The sequence below is a fragment of the Manis javanica genome, chromosome 18 (assembly GCF_040802235.1).
Source record: "Manis javanica isolate MJ-LG chromosome 18, MJ_LKY, whole genome shotgun sequence".
Classification (NCBI taxonomy): Eukaryota; Metazoa; Chordata; class Mammalia; order Pholidota; family Manidae; genus Manis; species Manis javanica.
The window spans coordinates 2,407,135-2,426,333 of NC_133173.1; the positions used below are offsets into that span (position 1 = coordinate 2,407,135).

The 19,199-nt window shown below is 52.5% G+C and overlaps 1 protein-coding gene and 1 long non-coding RNA gene across 8 annotated transcripts in view; one reads left to right on the plus strand and one right to left on the minus strand.

Moving 5' to 3' along the window:
* The window catches only part of ADAMTSL3 (ADAMTS like 3), a 242,883-nt gene extending 230,901 nt beyond the window's left edge, over nucleotides 1–11,982 (minus strand). For 5 of the 7 annotated variants that reach the window (XR_012127161.1, XR_012127160.1, XM_073227130.1 and 2 more), the window contains exons 1-2: nucleotides 11,105–11,982; nucleotides 9,712–9,813 (exon numbers count right to left, since the gene is read on the minus strand). Coding sequence is in view for 5 of the 7 variants with exons in the window: in XM_073227130.1 (XP_073083231.1) it covers nucleotides 9,712–9,813; nucleotides 11,105–11,836 (834 nt within the window). In the remaining 2 variants the exon portion in view is untranslated. Of the gene's footprint in view, nucleotides 1–9,711; nucleotides 9,814–9,956; nucleotides 10,878–11,104 lie in introns of those variants that run through there. The other 2 variants (XM_073227131.1, XM_073227132.1) reach the window with 2 other exon arrangements.
* Nucleotides 11,983–12,522: 540 nt separating this feature from the next.
* Nucleotides 12,523–17,737, plus strand: LOC140847284 (uncharacterized). Its single transcript, XR_012127165.1, has 2 exons — nucleotides 12,523–16,271; nucleotides 17,295–17,737. It is a non-coding gene; the product is annotated as an uncharacterized lncRNA (long non-coding RNA).
* Nucleotides 17,738–19,199: the final 1,462 nt, after the last annotated feature.

Consider the following 19,199-nt stretch of genomic DNA (forward strand, 5'->3'; position numbering starts at 1 on the left):
TAGTGGGTCATGAAATTAATTTATTAGATCATAACCAGCCATCTGTTCTTGGAATCAGTTGGAACGGAATGAACAAAAAACCAAGGATCACAGAGAAGCTCTCACAGAAAGGAAAAGCATTGTTTCTTGAAACATTAGTTCCAGTAATACGAACACATATACATGCACATAGACGATTCCTGTGGGTCACAGTCAGAAAGTTCAAGTGACACTGAACTTAGGGGGTTGAGAGGAATCCATTTCTAGATTTCTACTCATTACAGACTAAAGTTTAGAATTAAAGTTAAGGTTATGAGTTAAATAGTAAGGAAGGTATCAGAGCCTCCCCATCTCTTTCAAACATTTAGCTCATGGAGTAAAGCTGGCTTAACCTCACAAAGTGACACCTGCCTGCCATTCCTCATCAGTACTGACTCTTCCCCATTCACCTAATATTAATTTATGACTATGTTATGAGGATGGTGTGAGTATCGTGATTCAAGCATGCTCTCTGGAGCGATTCTGTCTCAATAAAAAAGCCTGGCTGTGCTAGATTAGATTAGATTATTATTCAAAAATATTCGCTCCCACCCCTAACCTCTCCCACCACACATGCACACGTACACGCACACACACAGTACATAATCTCTATGGGAGAAGAAAACTTGCCAACTCCAATGACTTTGGCCTGACCCCATAACTTGCTCTGGTCTCACAGGTAAGGGTACTTCCCTGCTCCCTAACTTCAGCTATGCAAGTTGCCTTGACCAATGGGATGGTAGCAGAAGCAGAAAGTACAAGAAAGACCCTTGCTCTCATGCGTCCCTGTGACCACCAAGAGAAGAACGTGCCCTGGCTAGCCTGCTGGCCTAACCAAGGATGAGAGACACATGCAGCAGAGACCCCTTAAAGAGAAAATCCCTATCAAAACAGAATCCTCAGGAGATCGATGCGCACAGATATTTAAAAACAGAAACATAAGCAAGTGTAGTCAAGGAAGATGAATCCCTGTGTAAATTACTCAAAAAAAATCACAAATAAATTACAGATAACCTGATTTCTCTTTTAAAAAACTCAGGTAGATACACAAGAGTTTAATAAAAACACTTTAAGACAACAGGGAAAAATGAGCTCAGGAAAGAATGGCAGAGATAAAAAATAGAAACACTGCAGATTTGAAGACCACATTTTTAAAAAAAACACCTCTTTTGAAACACATAGGCACACACTTCAAGATATAAAAATTTATTTACACAAAAACTATTTATATCCTGCCCAGATGAAAATATAGAACTTCAGAATATTGAAGAAATCATGGAGGTATCATGACAGAAGAAGTGAGACGCATTCAAGGGAAAAAATCAGACTGGCCAGAGCTCTCTTCAGAAATACTCAATGCTAAAAGGTACCGAATCAATATTTACAAAGACTTAAAGGAAAAGAATGAGAAAACTTTTAATTATACTGTTGAATTTTTTAAAGAAAGACTAACTATACGTATGTTGGACCTCCTTTACGTCATCTTTTCTGTTATCATTGGTCTCTGTTCCATCTTGTAGAACACACATTGCATCTAGCATGTGCCCAGCTGCTTATCTGATTGTGCTTATTTTGTTGTTCTAATGGGATCAGCCGTTGGCTGAAGAACAGCATGAACAGGACACGAGGATGAGACGAGGAATGAACCCTGTCTAGTCCGGAGCTTCACTTCTGCTTTGTTACCTGGCTCATCCTCTTCCTAAATATGCTCTTTCCTCTTCACTAGAACCACCCTTCCTTGTATTTCCAACATTCAAATGTCAGTGAGGTTCTCAAGAAACCCCCTTAATCCACAGCTCCTTGTTCTGGAAGCACCGCTCCCTCCCCGCCACCTTCTCCCAGCCCACCTCCGCCCTCTCCCTCTGTAGCTGAAGTTACGTTGTACACCTCGATGATAAAAATCCTGTGTCCACAGTTTTCCCCTTCAACTATGTCCCTTGCCATTTTTGGTATCAAATTAGGCCTCTTTGAGAATAATACCCACTTCTTTCAGGTCCCATCAGGGCCCCCAATTTCATTGTTCTTACCCAAAGTTTATATAGTGGCACAATTTGTGACTGTCATCCTTAGGGAAATCTGCTCACACATGTCAGCCTTCAGGATTCTCTCGGACTCAGACTGAGACTTCACGGGGCCAATTCCTTGCTTCATTGGACATAACCTTTGTTCTGTTTCTTGTTAGTTTTATGTTTGTTTTTTTAAGATAAAGAACTCCTGTGACCCCTCCATTATGCCAAAAGCGATTTAAAACCACAGGATTTTTGTTCGTAGAACTTGACCAAATAATTTTAAACACCTTCAGCGCTAGTCAAACTACAAGAATGAAGAGAGGTTCTGTCTTAGTAGATACTAAGCATGTCACAAAGCTACAGTAACCTTGAAAGTATGGTATTAACACAGGAAGAGACTGACAGATTAATTCACTAAATATATTCTAAAATCAAAGTTTTAATGTTTGAAAAGAAATAAAAGACTAGAAAAAGATACAGATATATGCATATTTTCTTTCACTATGAGGTTATTTCTAAACATGATGCAAAGGCAAAAAGCTTTTGAGAAACTCCTAAGCAGGCTTCGTGAAAAACTGAAATGTCAGCATATCGAAAACCTGAATAAAAATAAAATATTAGTGACAAATTGGGAAAATGATCTGCAACACATTAAAGATAGAAGGTTAGTATTCTTCATATATAAAGAGCACTTACAGATTAAAAAGAAATTCTCAGAAGGAAAACAGGCAAGAATATGAAAGATGAATGTTATTCTATTTTAGTGCCTTAAGGAGACCTTACAAAAACATGGTAATAAAATTGGCCTAAAGTATTTTTAAGAATCTTTCACTACTAAGATCTCCTTAAATCTGTATTTCCAAATATTATGAAGATCATATATTGATATTATGCCTCAACAAATTTTTCTAGAGATGTATTCAAAGAAAATAATCACAAATGTGAGCAATGATGGACCTGCAAGCATATTTATACTTTCCAAAAATAAATGATCAGCAGTAAAGAATTTACTGTAAAGCAGCAAAGTTACAAAGTATAGCCTGTCTAATTGATGCAATACTGAATACATTAAATATTATTACAGAAAAAATACTTAATGACATGTAGAAATCTTCCCCATATTGTTAAATCTTTAAAGAGTTATGATCAAAATACAGTGTCATCACTTTTTAAAAGACACATGTCTGTTAATATTCTAAGAATATTAGAAATATAGAAATACATAAAATCCTAACTATTGGTAAACTAAAAGTGATTTTCTTCATATTCGCCCTTCTCTGTGTTTTTCACATTTTTCAGAATGAATATGTTTTACGTTTTTCAATCAGGAAGAAAAAGTGGAAATTTCAAAACAGAGTGAAGAGAATTTATAGAGTCCTTCAATACCATAAATGCGTTTTTATTAGTAAAACAGAGTTATGCTTCCTTTTTTAAAACTTATTTCAAAATAAAATGCTATTATATTTTTAAAGGAAGGCTTGCAGAACAAATGCTTTTCTGAGTATTTGAGCACATAATTTACAGCATACATCGGCTGGAGTTGTTCAGTGCTGACAAATTCCAGAAAGTAATTGCATGAAATACTTGGAAAGGAAATTGCTTTATGCTTCCATGCTATTTATGGAAATGAGCATCTTTGTAAAAATAAACTGAGAGCAATCACAATTATAAACCTTGAAATGTGGTTTCCACAGGATGTTAGCTCTGGTGCTTTAAGATCCATTAGCAATGCAATGGGAGACCACTGCCTACTTTTTTTCTGCCATGGAACAATTACCTATAATTGGCTTTTTCCTCTTGCATCTTTACTCCCTCCCTTTCTCCTGCCTGCTTCCTTTGGAGCACATACATGCTGGAATGTTCCCTTTGCTCAGAAAAACTGCCAATGATCTTGTTTCCCTCTCAGAGAGGACCATACAATGCTTCACCTGCAGTCCACATCTTTCCCCAAAACTGCTCCTTCAAATATAACCAACCATTCCATAAGATCACCGTGAATTTTCACCTCTATGTGTCCCTAAAACTTGTTCCAAACCTGAAATAACCTTCAGTTCTTCCCTCTCAAAACACATATAGCCACTTGTCAAGTTCTACCCCTTCAGGTTCCAAGACAGTTTCCACACTCACATCCTTTGTCCACGACTAACTCCCTCCCCGCGCCCTCATGAAGTGGGTCCAAGGTGGGTGTCGTCATGACGCATGCCAGCAGTCTCCCCGCCATCCTTTGCTCATGTGCGTCCCCAGGGTCAATGGGGTCCTAATGGTGCCCCCATCCCCTCCTGACCAGTGCCCCGGGCCTGCATGCTGCCCTCGCAATAAAGTCCTCTTCATTATTTGCTTATTCACTGTTGCATGCTTGTCAAGGTGCTCCCCCGCGTAGCCTGACTGTCCACCTTTATTTCAGACCCAGTGCTGCCATATACCGGACTCTTCAAACATACGGTAGCAATGTTAACAGAGGAGGAAACAGATCTGAGGCATTTCTGAGATGAAACAAATGGAAGGCAGAGGCCGAATGGGTACCGGGCAGGGGCAACGGAGAAGCAGGCATCTGGAAGGGTCCCGGGATTCCAGCTCAATGACGAGACAGTGGAGCATCTGGGCCCTGAGACGGGGCAGGGTGGGGCCACGAGGACTTCCTTTTAGGGGCTCTTGTACTTGAGGCCCTCGGGGATGTCCTGGCAGAGGCGGGCCAGAGCTCGGGGATACACTGATGTACAGCTCGTGAAGGAGGCAGGCAGAGCCTCTCAGGGATGTGCGCCTCCCCCGTTTCGGAGAGGCCGTCAAGAAGGAGAGGGAAAGGCGGGGAGAGAGATCAAAACAGGGCAATCAGAATTGTTTTATTTTCACTGTTTACACTTAGCAGTTAATGTAAAATAATATACAACTTTCTACCTTTTCAGGGCACATTCAAGCCTCTTTGAAGAGAACATCGAAAGCCTAAATTTGAATGTCTGAATCGTGAGACCCGGGTCCTCCTGAGACGCAGCCCAGCAGGGGCCTCTGGAGGGAGAGCAGGGCAGGGATCGGGGTGCCCAGGGAGAGCTGATGGCAAGAGAAAGAGGGCAAAGGGCAGAACTCTGGGACTGGGTGGCTTTTAAAAAGGGCCAGAGATGAGACTATTTCTAAGGAAATAATCAAGTAAGTGGGCAAAGAAGGAGCATACGATGTTGGTTACATTTGGCTGACAGCAAACACAAGGGCCCAAACCACCCCAGAAGCGGCTCAAACGTCCGACACAGGAAGCACGTGCTTGAACAGATGTAGGTGCTGCGGTGTACCTTTAAGTACAAGGGACACCACTGTTACAGACGACACGGCCGTCGCCTGGTTATTGACACAGAAAGGTGCTCCTGATACACTGACTGAAAAAAATGATGCATAAATAGTATGTTTAGTTTAGCTTGATGCCATTTATCAAAGCACATACGTGTAATCACATCGCATTTATGCATAGAACAAGTCCGGAAGATCACACAGGAAAATGTTAATACTTAGTACTGGGTAGTAGTACTAAGGCAAATTTTTTTTATTTTCCTTTCATTTATCTTCTATTTTTTTTACAAATTAAATGCTTTATTTGCCTGGTTCTCTGCTGGTGGTCAGTGCCTCTGGACGCAGAATGTCAGGCTACAGCAATGTGCTCAACCAACTGATTGTCGGTCTCTTAAACCTTTTCACTGGGTAGGGAACAGCAGAAGAAGTGCCACAAACTCAGTTGGAGAATTCTGAGGAAGGGTGGTCAGAAGCTACGGAGAAGATGCAGAAAGAGAGAAGCCAATGAAAAGGACACAGAAAAACAAAGGTCCAGCCATAATGATGGGCATCATAAGGAGCTACTGCATAGGGTGAATACAAGTGTTCACGTACCTCTGACCATTGCTCATGTGGGACCCCATTCAGTTACCAGGAAACTGACCCAGGCCACCACCTGATGCTGGACCTCACAGCCACCAGCCACGCTTGGAGTCTGCCCTCTGACATAAGGGAGACGGAGCCAAAGCTAAAGGTTGGGATTAATGTTTACGGTGTCAGAGGGGGAACACTGTCACAAAGGCCAGGGCCTCCACCAAATGACAGCCACCGAGTCAGAAATGCCACCGATGCCAGAACCACCGAGGTATCCAGAGCCACTGAGCCCAGAACCAGCCCCAGGGGTTGAATGACTGAGGAAGACCGGAAACCACTGCGGAGAGAACCGCAGAGGCCGCCGAGAACCACCTAAACTAAAGATCCCGAAACATCAGACCAGAGCCCCTGAGATCAGTCGCTGAGGCCGGAGCTGCCGCCGGGACCAGCACCGGCCCAGGACCAGGGCCAGCAGGTCTCCTTCTAGAATCAAAGTGTTCAGTGGGCCTGTCCCAGCACCAGAGCCCTGGATTTTAGGGGCCTGAGCTGACGACAAAGAGGAGCTAAGGGACCCTCTGAAGAGAAGCCAGCACATGCTGGTCCTGCCTCAGTGCCCACGTCCTGGTACCACCGGCCACCACCTCACTCCCACCCCGGCCCTGAGGAGGAGGGCCAGGATGCCCTGCAGAGAATCACTCGTAGAAACCGGGGTGCCTGTAAGGAGAGAATGGCGCTGCACTCCCCACATGGACATTTTCTTACACTGGATCTGCCGATCTGTCCCGGGCCTCCCAGAGCCAGGAATGGGGAAGAGAAGGGAGGGGGCAGGACAGAGGCAGCGCTGGGCAGCCTTTTGCCCCCCCTGTCTGCCCAGCAGGGATGCAGCAGTCCCTACAGATCGAGGGGACAGCTCTAAGGGGAGCTGGGTTTACACCGGCCTGACAGCCCCCCAATGCACCAGCGCCTGCTGGGCAAGAAGACCCCAGCGGCACGAGGCAAGCCAGAGCTGGGCCTCCCACTTCGGGAACAACAGGCGCCTCGGCGCCCTCCGAGGGGCTCCCGCATGCCATCCAGAGGGCGGGGAGGCCGGACGCCCCAGGAAGGGCAAGCGCACAGAGAGGCAGCCGGGAAGTGAGGCGCTGTGGCCCACTCTGCTCTCCGCCCCCCGGCCCCTTGCCTCCAGCCCAGAACAACTAAAAGGAAGTGGTGTCCCCTGGCCAGTCTGCACCGCCCGTTCCACTGAGAAGAGACGGGACCCCGGCACGAGCCCACTTCGGGAGCCACGTGTCGAGCCGAGACTAGACAGAAGCAGGTGAGCTTTACATCAAGTGGGGCGTCCAGCCCTCGCATCGCCCGGGCCTCTCCCAGCGGAAGGGAGCCCGCCCTAGGTGGGGGCCGTGGCTGCCGCCGTGTGCACGCCCCGGTGGGCCGGCCCCGCTCCATGAAGGTCAGAAGAGGGACGCCCAGGGTCCCTGAGGCGAGGGCCTGAGCAACGGGAAGCCGCCAGGGCCCACGGGACAGCCCGGGCGGCCTTTGCAGCCCCTGGGGGGGGTGGGCAGTGAGCTCCCCCAGCGGCAGTCAAGACCATCTAGAAAGACCCAAGGCCGCCAACCGCTGGGTTCGCGCTGCCGTACATCACGGTGACCTGTGGCTTTAGCTGATCTAATACAGAAAATCTAGTTTTCATTGAATTTATGGGCACAGCCCCCGCTGCTGGCGGCTCAGCCTTACGCGTCTCCTGGTTCTCAACTAGCCACCAGGCGGCGGCGCTTATGAGGCAAGGGAGACACTAATGGACAGCTCAGGCCCCAGACCCTGAAATCCAAGGCCCCGCGGGTTTAAACTGGGCATCAAAGCCCCGCTGGCCCTACAGAGATGAGCACGTGTCCTGCCCATGGGCGGGGTCCCAGGGCCACCCTCCCCTTCCCCAGACATCCTCCCGGGGCCCACGGTGGGACTGCCCTGGCCAGGCCTGCACTCACCCACGGGACCCACCCCTGCAGCCTCCTGGGAGCTTCTCTCCCACGCTGATGCATCCTGGGTGCCGCCCACAGTTCCACAGGAGAAATAGCTTCAAGCCCCTCACACTGAGCAGCAGCCGCTGCAGAGCAGCCATTGATGGCATGCGTGCCCAATGCCCTGTTTTTCTCTGACTTTCCCCACTTGGTCATGGATTAACGCCTCCAGTCGGATGAGGTGGACGCCACCTCCTTACAGATGTGGACACAGAGGTGGAGGAGTCCGTATGACGGCTAACCAAGGGGTGGAGCTGGGACTTGAACAGCGGACCGTCTGTACAGTGAAGACGGCTGGGCTGACATTTCCCTTTATGATCTCCTGCGCTCACCACCCCATACATGGCAACAACCGCCAGAGGCGGTCCCTGAGCGACTCAAGCTGGGCAAACACTGCCTTTGGCCAAAGATTAACAACTGCCTCAAAGCACATTTAAGTTTTATAGGGTGAAAGAGGACAAAATGAACACTGAGCCTGGAAGCCTCAGCCCCATTCGACCAAGAACAAATCTCTGTAGCTCCCATAGTCTGTCCCGGATCTGCCGACGGGATGGAAACGCAAGCATCCACCCTTTCGCGTCCAACACTCCACTTCACTGACCACAGAGACCCTAAAATAACCCTGAAAATACTGAAGTTTCCTTTTAACAAAAGGTAGCTATTAAAATGTAATCATGGGGCCCCACCAATCATAGGGGATGATGGGAAGGTGTGCCTGGCTAATCAGTTTTCCTGAGTTCACAGGAATTATGGGACATTGGAGCTGATTCAGTGCTTAGAAACAAGAGTCCAAGAGAGTGAAGACGAAGGCAGGTACGTCTAATCTACCCTAGGATGTATCTCTTTGTCCATGGGCGCATGCTCAGTTGACAGACTTTAAAGCTCCTACTCAGTGCCAGGCCCTATGCTAGACCCTGAGGGTCACACAGGACATCATCTGAGCTCACACGCTCCAATTCCCACGAGGCACTACACAGGCCAGCAGCCGCCCTCAGGGCACAGGACTGAGGTGTGTTCTGCACCTTACATCTGGGGTTATAAACTACTTGGCTAAATCCAGGTGGCAGTTTGGCTTTCAATGCTTTAAAAACTGGGAGATTTCCCAGGAGATAAGGATGATCCAGCTGTCTTGACAACCTGGAGGAGCTGGCAGTCCCGGACATGTGTTCCCACTCGGCAATGATCAGCTGAAATGGAGGGCAGGGTGCTCCCAGCAGGGGGAGCATGTGCATCCACTCTGCCACTCTCCCCACAACTGTTTCTGCTCAGGCAATGCTCCCTTCACTCCTGAGTCTGCACCCCAGGTAAATGAGGGTGCCGTAGATGCAACGGGGTCCTCCTGGACTAGCGGGAGAAACAGAAGCCTGAAGAAAGGACTGCAAAGCAGCATGACAGGTGCTGATTCAATCAGACTCAGAGTACTTACGTAGTGGCTGAACCAAGGCCGGAACCTGGGCTCTGTCCACTCAGTGTCCTGGCCTCCAGCAGCACCCCCCTCTAGTAGGTAGGTACATGCTGAGAGCCGCTTCTAGGCAAAAAGACAGGGCCCATCACAGCCCCAGGTCATTGCTGGCCCATAGGGTCCACAGTGGCATCAAGGCCCTGCTCAGGACTCAGAGAAGACCCAAGGGACCTGGGTCATCCTCACAGCTAATTCACCCAGAAATGCCACTTGCTGAAGATGAGAAGGAAAATTAGATTCTCCTCGGCATAGGATTAGCCCTAGTCATTGCACCTCTTCAGAATAACGAATAAGAAATCAGAATAACACTCCTAAGAGACCAGGGAGATGCTACCGTTCCTCTTCCCTTCCCTGTTACCTGCAGGGGGGCAGAGCCCATGAAAACCATCCATGCCAGCAGCCCCCAGGGGATCTTCCAGGAAGCCATGGGGTCCGGTCTCCTGGGGTTCTCACTCATAGCCTATGAAAGAGGAAAGAGTTAGTTTCCAACCAGCCCTGGCCCCAGGGACAGCATCCCTAACCTAACAGACCAATCACAGGGAGGGAACCCCAAGCCCCCCACAACGTCTTGGTGAGGTCTGTATTGGTCCAGAATGGGGTTACCTACTACAGGGTACAGGCTTTCTGGGCTGTCTTTAGGGTGAGTCCACATCAAGGTCAGGAAGGCAGCGGGTCCTGCCTCCAGCGTGCAGCCCACACCTGCAGCCCTGCAGAGGCTGAGCCGGCGCCCTCTGCACCAGCCACCTCCCAGCCCATTTGTCAGTCTCAGGGTGTGGCTACAGGCATCTGACTCACAGAGCCCGCACGGAGCCAAGGGTTAGGGCATCTGCCAGCTTCTGCTATTTGCAGGCAAAAGTGAGTCTGAGATCCACTACTCCACCCCAGATAGGGGAAGGGACTTGCCTAAGGTAACACAGCAAGCCAGTGAGTTTTCGAGGGCTGGGACGCCCGTCTCCGGAGGGTTCACGGCCTGCCTACAGATGACGCCGTGCGTCCCCCGAGCCCCAGACCTGCAGCCAGCGAGGCCTGAGCGCTGAGATAAGGGAGGCTGGGAGGACAGTGCCCAAGGCCAGCAGGGCACAACTTCCCCATAGTGGGTGAGGGGGAACCTGCAGAGGTGCTCTGAGGCCAGCGGGGGTGTCCTCCCGGGACTCCCGGCAGTTTACAGGGGAATCGGCATGAGAGAGACTGGAGAAGCGGGGCTCACGCCCGCCCCTCGCCTCGCCCCGCGGCCGCCGTGGAGGAGCCGGTGTCCGGGGGCCTCTCTCCATCTGGAGGAAGCATGACGGGCCTGCCCTGATGCGATCCGCAACTGTGCTGCCGTGTCCGACCTGCGGCGGCGGGCGGGCTGCAGCGGGGCGGCGCGGGCCGGGACGGGAGGGGCGCCCCTCGCCCCCGCTGCGCCCCTCGCCCAGCGCCCACTCCCCACGGGGCGCGCCGCCGCAGCCCCGGCGCCCTGGTGCTCGCCACCCAGTCGCCAGCCGGCCAGCCCTTCGGACGCACAGGCGCCCGTCTGCTGCCAGCCCGGTTTCTGCCCCGACACCCGCCCAACCCAGGAGTGGCCCCGCGATCCGGGGCGCCCTCCGCCCGCCCGCGGGGCCCCGGAGCCGCTCCCGGAGGCCCCCCGCCTGCCGCGGGCCGTGCCGAGCCGAGGTCCCCGCGCCGAGAGGCGCCCCCGTCCCGAGCCTCGGGCAGGAGGGGGAAGCCCCGCCCGCAGCCCCGCAGCGCCGGGGCTCCGACCCGCGACCCACCTGGCGCCGCAGCCGCGTCCGGGCCGTGCCGCCCGCCAGCACCGCGCGCGGACCTCGGGCCCCCGACCGCCCCCGACGCCGGCCTCCCGCCGCCGCCGCCGCGGAGTTAAATGGGGCCGGGCCGCCCCGCCCCTCCGGGCGCCGCGCGGCGCTGGCCGGGGCCCAGGGCGGAGGGCGCGCGCCGCCACCTGCGCCGCCCGGCAAGTGCACGGCGCGCCCGGGCGCCCGCCGCCTCCCTGCCCGCGCGCTGCGCCCGAGCGGGGACCCGAGCTCGGCGACGGCGGGACGCGGCGGGAGCGCCCTCCGCCCGCTTCCTGGAAGCCACTCCCCGGGCCGGGCCGGCCGCCAGGCGCTGGACCGGGAGCGGGCTGCCGACGCCGCGCCGGGCAAAGGGCCGCGCGCCGCGAGCCAGCCGGGCGCCCCCCTCGCCGGAGCCGGGCGCGGGGCCGTCCTCCCCTCCCGCCCGGAGCGCTCCCGCCGGCGGCCCCCAAGGCGGACGCGGGGCCCCTGCGGGCCCGCGCCGCTCGGCCTCGGCGGCCGGGGGCAGAACACACTGGGCCGGGACCCGCGGGAGCTCGCCCCCCGCGCGGACGCCCTGCCAGGGCCCGGGGGCTGCCGGGTGCGCCCCTTCGCCGGGTACCTGGTGCCGCTTCTCGGGAGCCACGCGTGGGCCACAGCGAACCCCTTAGCTACCCCGATCGCGGGTGCCCAGGCCTGGTGTTTGGGGCCCATTTCCTTGTGGACTGCTGTTCTGGAGGTGAAGAGAAATAAGGCGAAATGTTTGTTCCTGGCCTCGGCCTAGACCCAGAGGCATAAGGCAGGTGGCGGGGGCTGCCCCCACCCAAATACCTGCACAGTCACCACCTTCGGGGCGCCCTTGGGTGGCGGACACCACCAGGCCCTTCGGGAGCAGCGCTCTCCCAGCCCGTCCCTCCTCCAGGCCTGGCATGGAGGTGGGGAGGACTGTGGAGTGGGAAGAACAGAAGACAGTGAACCCCGGAAAAAGCCTTTCTGTCAGATGAGGCCATTGGGTGTAGATGCCCACCCAGTCTGCCTCCAGGCTGTGCCATTCCTCAGGTAGAATTGCCCGTTCTGGGTGCAGGACTCATGAGGTGGCCACAGAAAGCCCCCCCGCCCCACCCGCGAAGGCTGTGCTGGGGACTTGACAAGATGGCGCACGTGGGGGCATGTCCCACAGGAGTCACAGCTGACTGCAGTGGACACAGAAGATGTGCCCTCCCCTCCGCCAAAGCCACCGGGAGGCAGCAGGCCGGCGCACTGGGGCGGTGCTGGGCGAGCATGGGGCCATAGGGTGCCAGATTCTTACGGGAAGGAACACCACCAGAGCCAGCCTGTGCCCTTTGCTTGATCCTCAGGGACCCGGGAGCAGAAGCTGCCCCACAGCATTGCTCTGCCTTAAGGCAATAGGCTGGGTCGTTGTGCCCACATGCCAGTCGGTCATCGCCTTCTCTGGAGCTGGTGGTAGTGTGGCCTCCCAGCCCCCATAAGCCAAAGACAACACTCCAGAGACCTCAGGTACCAGCCCTTGACCGCCATGCTCGCCCACGCTGTGGGTCCAGGCAGTGCCTCTGTGAGGGGGCTAAGCATTCCTGCCAACAGTGAGAGTGTGGACAGGGCACCCACACCCCGGCACCCCTCCGCAGGGCTCCCCAGGTCTCCTCAGCCCCACACGGGAAGCGTACTCAGTGAGTGGCAGGGGTTTTCTGCCTGCCTGAGTGGGGTCCTTCTTTGGAACAGGAATTTGCTTCATAAACGCGTTCCAGTCTTCCTCGTCATAAGCAAATAGAAGTCCTTGAGGAGGGGCTGGATGGGGGGCGGCTCCGCGCGAGGGGCTCTGGCACACTCTCGCCCTTGGTCTGCCCCTCACCTGGCTCTGGGGCCCCCGGGAGCACCTCGGGGTGCCAGGTCTACGATTTCATGGCTTCTCAGAGGTGCCAGATCTGTGATTTCAAGTCAGGAACTTAGGAATTAGGACAGCTACAGCACGGGGGTGCTGAGCTGATCAAAATCTCTGTCAGGAGGGTGAAGGTGGTATTGACCAGACTCTTTCTAGAAAGTTCCAAATGTTTTTGGGGGTGGGGCAGGGGAGGGCTAGAGTCCCCCCCCGAGTGCTTCTAATATCCAAAATAGTTCTTTTAAGTTAATAAAAATGGCTGGGTTGGGGGTGGGTAGATCCAGGTAAGAATGAATAAATCTCTTACCTGCTCTAGAATAAGTCCTAAATGACCCCTTCCACCATGTATGTTTACACAGCCTAATCAGGAATCAAGGATTTGCAGGGTGTCTGTGGTGGCCAGATTCTCACAGGGCCCCAGGGATCCCTGTCTTCTGGTATTCATGCCATCACGTAATCCCTCTCCAAGTGTGGAAGGACCTGTGACTCACTGCCAGCCACAGGCTATGGTAAAGGTGATGGGACATCCCTCTGGGATGATGTCAGAGAGCCGTGTGAGTTCCCTGTTGCTGGGACACTCTCTGCCTTGCTGGATTTGACGGAGCGAGCCACCGAAACAGAGAGACCCATGTGGCAAGGAGCTGAGGACCCCGAACTGTAACCAGCAAAAGAAACGAACTCTGCCAACAACCATGTGGGCCTGGATGCACAACTTTGTCAGGTCAGGCCTCAGATAAGACCTCAGCCCTGGCTGACACCTCGGCTGCAATTCCACCAAAGACCCTGAAGCAGAGGACCCAGATGAGCGTGCCGGGCTCCTGAACCACAGCAGCTGAGCTGGTGAGGGTGAGTCGTCTTCAGCCAGGAGTGTGCGAAAATCTGTTATGCAACAATAGCAAATTAATCCAGTGTCTGTGCCTTTGTTACATTTTTTAAAAATAACTAAGAAATGGTTCACCTGTGACCTGTTCATCTCTTTTCTCTGCCCAGAACATTCTCAGTGGTATCAGCTGGGAAACGGGCCAGGTGACACACCAGATCCGGAACTAGGGAGATGGCTGCTCATCAACATAAAACGAACCATCTAAACAGGCTTCTGTTTATTGCAAAGGGAGGCATGAAAACCTATATAAGTAAACACTTTGATTTGAATTGAAAATCAAATTTAGAAGGACATAGTTTGTATCTCATCTCATGGATGACAATTAAAAGCCAGTTTCTGGAATACTGTTCCAGCTTCATTATCCTGAGAAAGAGGTTCTAGCCTGGCATTCCCATGCATTCCTCCACAAAAATAGTTCTGGGCAGGAATTATTCATGAGAAGCTTTGGGTGTGAAGTAAAAATTCCAGACAAAGAGGAAAACGTGTGAAGGCCCAAAGATGAAAGTTCCAATTCAACAACCACGTGTTTCTTAGATGTTTGGTGTGGCAGGGAAAATGCTATATATTTGCCAAATCCCTCCTAATGCACCTCCTTCCTGGATGCCCCCAGACAGCTGCAATTCCCAGCCTTCCTGCAGAGCCATGCAACTTATTCTGGCCAATGAAACAAGTGGAAATGTGTCTTCTTCCGAGCTGAGGCAGTGAAAAGTTCCTGTGGCTTCTCTAATCTCTTTCTTGCCATTTTGCAGTTCACATAGACATTGCATGTTGGCGTGGCTGAGCCACAAAAGCAAAGATCCGGGATTGCCGGACCACTCTGTGAAGGACAGCTGACCTGGAGGGTCATCCCACCTACACCAGACTGCAGATAAACAAGAAATTACGTTTATCTGTTAAACCTGTGAAATGTTTGAGCCATCCATTACTGTAGCATAAACCAGCCTCTACTGACTGATACATTTTGGGGCCCAAAGTGGAAGTGGAATGGGCAAAAGGGAAGTGGACAGAGGCAGGCAGGGGTCAAGTTGTGAAGGCCCCATAGCCATACTGTGGGGTTTGGGACTTTATCCTAAGTACAATGGTGGCCTAACATAACAGGTGGCAGAGCGCGGATGTGATAAGATTGTATCTTAGGAATGATTACTCGGCTATATTTTTAATAATCCGTGCAAGAGCTCATGATTGCCTAACCTGACACCAGGGTCAGTAAAGACAGAAGGAAACAGATGAATTTGAGAGTCGTCAGAGAGGCGGAACGAGTCAGGCTGGCACCCGCATTCTGACATGGGCCATGGGGCTCGCAGTGCCATTCGTGGATATAGGGAACATGCCAGGAGCATCGGGTGGCAAGAAGCAGGGCAGAGATGAGCGCTTCACCTGGAACACTATGAGCTCAAAATGCTGGTGGGTCTCAAATCAGAAAGAAACCTGGGCTGGAGATTTAGATTTACGACCCGTCAGCATATGGCTCCTCGAAGCCATGCAACCTGACAGAGTGGGTGGGAACAGCCAGCTGCCCGTTCATCCGCCATCTGTCCACACATCTGTTTATCAGCAAAGGAATTTCTTAATGTTCTCTGTGCAGGAATTCATGTATCATTTCCCCTAAGCAGTGAAAATATCAAAAGTTCAGTTCTTTTTCTCAAAAACACAAAACCAAGAAGTAATCATTTTGAGGCCCTTCTGGTTTCTGCCTTTGTCTTCACCATTTGCTCGGATGGTTCAGTGGCTCTGGCTTGAAGGATGTTTTCTCGGCTCTGTTCTTCGGCTTTTCCATCACAAACTTCATGTTCTCCAAACACGCCCAGGAGCCCTGAGCCTCCGAGGCAAGTCTGACCTCCCATCCTAGCCTGGGTTTCGGGGTTACCATCAAAGCAAGAGGGGGACTTACATGGCATTTCCCATAAAATTGCTAAATGCTAGTTCATTAAATATGTGCCAGAGCAGCGTGTTTTCACTGTTGTTTTTAAAAACTAAGCAAGAAACCCAAAAGGCTTAGTGAAATAAGTATCCCCACATTCATGTATTGGGTCAGGAAAGTTGAGAGCATGGTGTCCCATGTCCTGCAAAGTACAAATAAAGAAAATGGAAAATAAATTTTTGAAAACCTGATGTATACCTGAGATTTCAGGTCAGGTGGGGACTTCTGACCCAAGATGATTTGACCTCAAAATGTTTTTCTCAGACACCCATTCCCCAAGAAATCACTAAACGGATGTGATATTTAATTCTGTATCAATGCAGGAGCCTGGGGACGGGAATCATGCCCGTGCTGAGGCTCAGAGGGCTGATGACACACAGCAGTGGCCCTCATGGTGCGAGAAGAGGACTGAGTGCTGTGAACGTCCTCCTTTGACCTTGCCAGGAAGGTAAGGCCCCCACGCTGGAAACCACATGACAAGTAGAAAAGAAAAGAAAGTAACTGACACAGGTGGGCAGTACTGCGTCCCCTCCGCCTTTGGAGATGGAGGGATTCTTTACTTGCCCCATCAGCTCTGAGACTTCTCCTGGGCTTGGAGAGAATCAGAAGAATTTCTACCAAAAAGTTGTGTGGGGTGACCTGGAGAAGAAGAGACCTAGGAGAAGGGAGGAGAAGAGTGAAATAGGCAGCAGAAAGCAGTTTGCAGAGTTTGGGAGATCAGGAGAGGTGAGATGCGAAATCACGGCGGTGATGGCGCATCGGGGAGGGAAAAACAGCCATGAGACTTGACGCCTGTTGTACAACAGACTTCTGGCTGTGAAACTGCGGGAGGGGAGCTCCGAGGCAGGAACGCACGGTCCAGTCTCCTTTCCAGCAGCTGACTGGGGGCAGACTGGTGTAGACCCAGTGCCGGGGGCCGGGCTAACGATGCTCTCCGCTGGCCTCCCCTGGGTAGGTGCGGGAGGCCCGGCGCCACAGGCTCCTCCACCAGGGCTGGCTGGGACGTCACAGGGACGGTCCCCACAGGGAGAAGCCCCGTGTGGCTGCCTCTTGCCGGCCTCGTCTTGGCTATGTAAACCAGAGACTGCGGTTTGTAAATATTCAATACAAGATAAACTAGTGTGTCATTCTTCCAGAGAGGGTTCTGGGAGCACTCACCCCTCCATCTTTGGAATCTCCAGAGTCACGGGGCTTTGGAGAAGGGTTGTTTACTGAGCCGCACACACACTGGCAGAGGCAGGAGGTGGAGGCGCCAGCAGCTGAGGCCAGGCAGTCTCCCGTCCTCCTGTTGTGAGTGCTTGGCTATCACCGTTCCTGCGGCTTCGCACTGCCAAGGATAAATACATGTAGACAGAAACTGGATAAAATGGTAGGAGAATAAACATCAGCTAGCTTAAAGCTAGAAATGAAAAAAACACACCCAGTGCTGGTGTCCCAGGGGCCAGTAAGCAGCGCTCCTTTCTCTGTCCAGTCTTGAGCTGACAGCGCTTGAAGACAGAGTCCAGATCAGGCGGACCTCAACCTCGCGGAGCCATCGTGGGCCCCCTGCACGTGAGCAGCTCCCGAGAAGGGGGAGGAGGCACTCAGCCCATCCCTCTTTCCAAACTCACCAGATCCAGTCACCCCCCTGGACCCGGGGTCCATGAGCTCGAGGGCGTAAAGAGGGGAGCAGTCATACTCCCAGCCTGCTTCCACACGGAGGCAGCATCCCAAGCGGAGAAGGTGTCCACCACCGGCCACAAGCCCAGCGTTCCTTGGGCTTCCCTTCCCCGGGGCTTAGACCGTCTGAGAAGGCCACTTCCCGCCTTCACGAGGCCCTTCTGCACCATCAGCTACTGCTTTCTGGGTGTCCTCCTGGCCAGGGGAGGTTTGCCCAGAAGACGCTGAAGGGAAGTAAAACTGTTCAAAAATCAACTCAAAGCCCACTCTGTCGGCTTCATGGGACCCCCTTAACTACTGACCACGACTGGGTGGCTTAAAACAAGAGAAATTTCTTTCACTCTTCTGGAGCCAGAGGTCCAAAGCGAGGTGCTGGTAAGCGCACGCTCCATCCGCACGTTCTGGGGGGGAATCTTCCTCGCCTCTTCCAGCCTCCGGCAGCTCTGTCGTAGTGGCTGTGTCCCTCCCACCCCTGCCTCTGCCTTCACCTGATCGCATGGACTTCTGCCCTGTGTCCGTGTGACAAATCCTCCTCTCCTTTCTTTCGTAAGGACACCAGTCATTAGATTTAGGGCCCAAAACCCAGGATAATTTCACCTTAAGATCCTTAACCTAATAACTTCTGCAGAGACCCAGTGTCCACATAAGGTCACGTTCTCACGTTCGAGGGGTTAGGACTTAGACATGTCTTACGAGGGCCGTTATTCTGACCCATTCTGGCCACCAAGACCTAAAGTCTGTATCCTGTATTCTGTATCCCACCTGACATTCTGTCTGGCCACGCTGTCTGACAACACTTGCCGGAGGTTCTCCAACTGAGCCCGGACAACATGAAGATACTGCAACAATGATATGCTAATATAAAAAGCAGGCCCCAGATGTAGATATAAAATTCCCTCCATTACCAAATCCCCAGAAGGAAAGGATAGGTTGCCTTTGGGTCCCAAATCCAAGCGCAAAGCCGCTTCCTCACTAACGCGGCCGCCCCGAGCCCATGGGCTTCTCCTGGGAGATCTCAAACCGGAAGCACTAGTGCCTGACTGTGTAAAACCAAGACTACAAAAATAGGCCACCGCTGCTGGTGAGTCACCTCAGGGCCTTGGGTGACTTTGAAAATGTCATCCCATCACCCTCACAAGAAGTGTGTCGCTGCTGACTTCACCGCATCAGTGACCGATTCCCTTTTTCCCTCTAAAAATACAGACGCAAAGAGACCTGGCTCTGTCTCCTGGGCTGATTCCCAGGGTCTGAGATCGGCATCAAGTCCTGACCTTGTTCCCCTGGGTCTCACCTGCCCCAGTTCCTAAAAAACCAACACTCCCACCAGATGTGGAGCTTCTCTTAGTATATCAGGCCGCATTCCTCCCGTCCGGCCGAGGTGCCCCTTTAGACAGGCGAATCGGCAAGTACTGCTGCCTGCCTGCAGCACGGACTCTTACATCAAGCGCCCATACTGCTCCCCTGCTCATAGGATCCTGTGGTCTCTTCAAGGAAATCTGCAGAGGAGCTGGGAAAACAATTCATCAAAGTAGCTGCCACTACGCTGCCCTCGTGCGACTCACCCTGGAAGCAGGTGAGAGATTTGTGGCATGGGCATATCCGGGTATCCCCTGAAACCCCAAGCTCGCCCACCCACACCGACAAGGATCCTTCCTACCAGCCATCTTTAACCTGTACACTGAGGACTGAAAAAGGCAAATGCCCCCGGTCTTGCCTC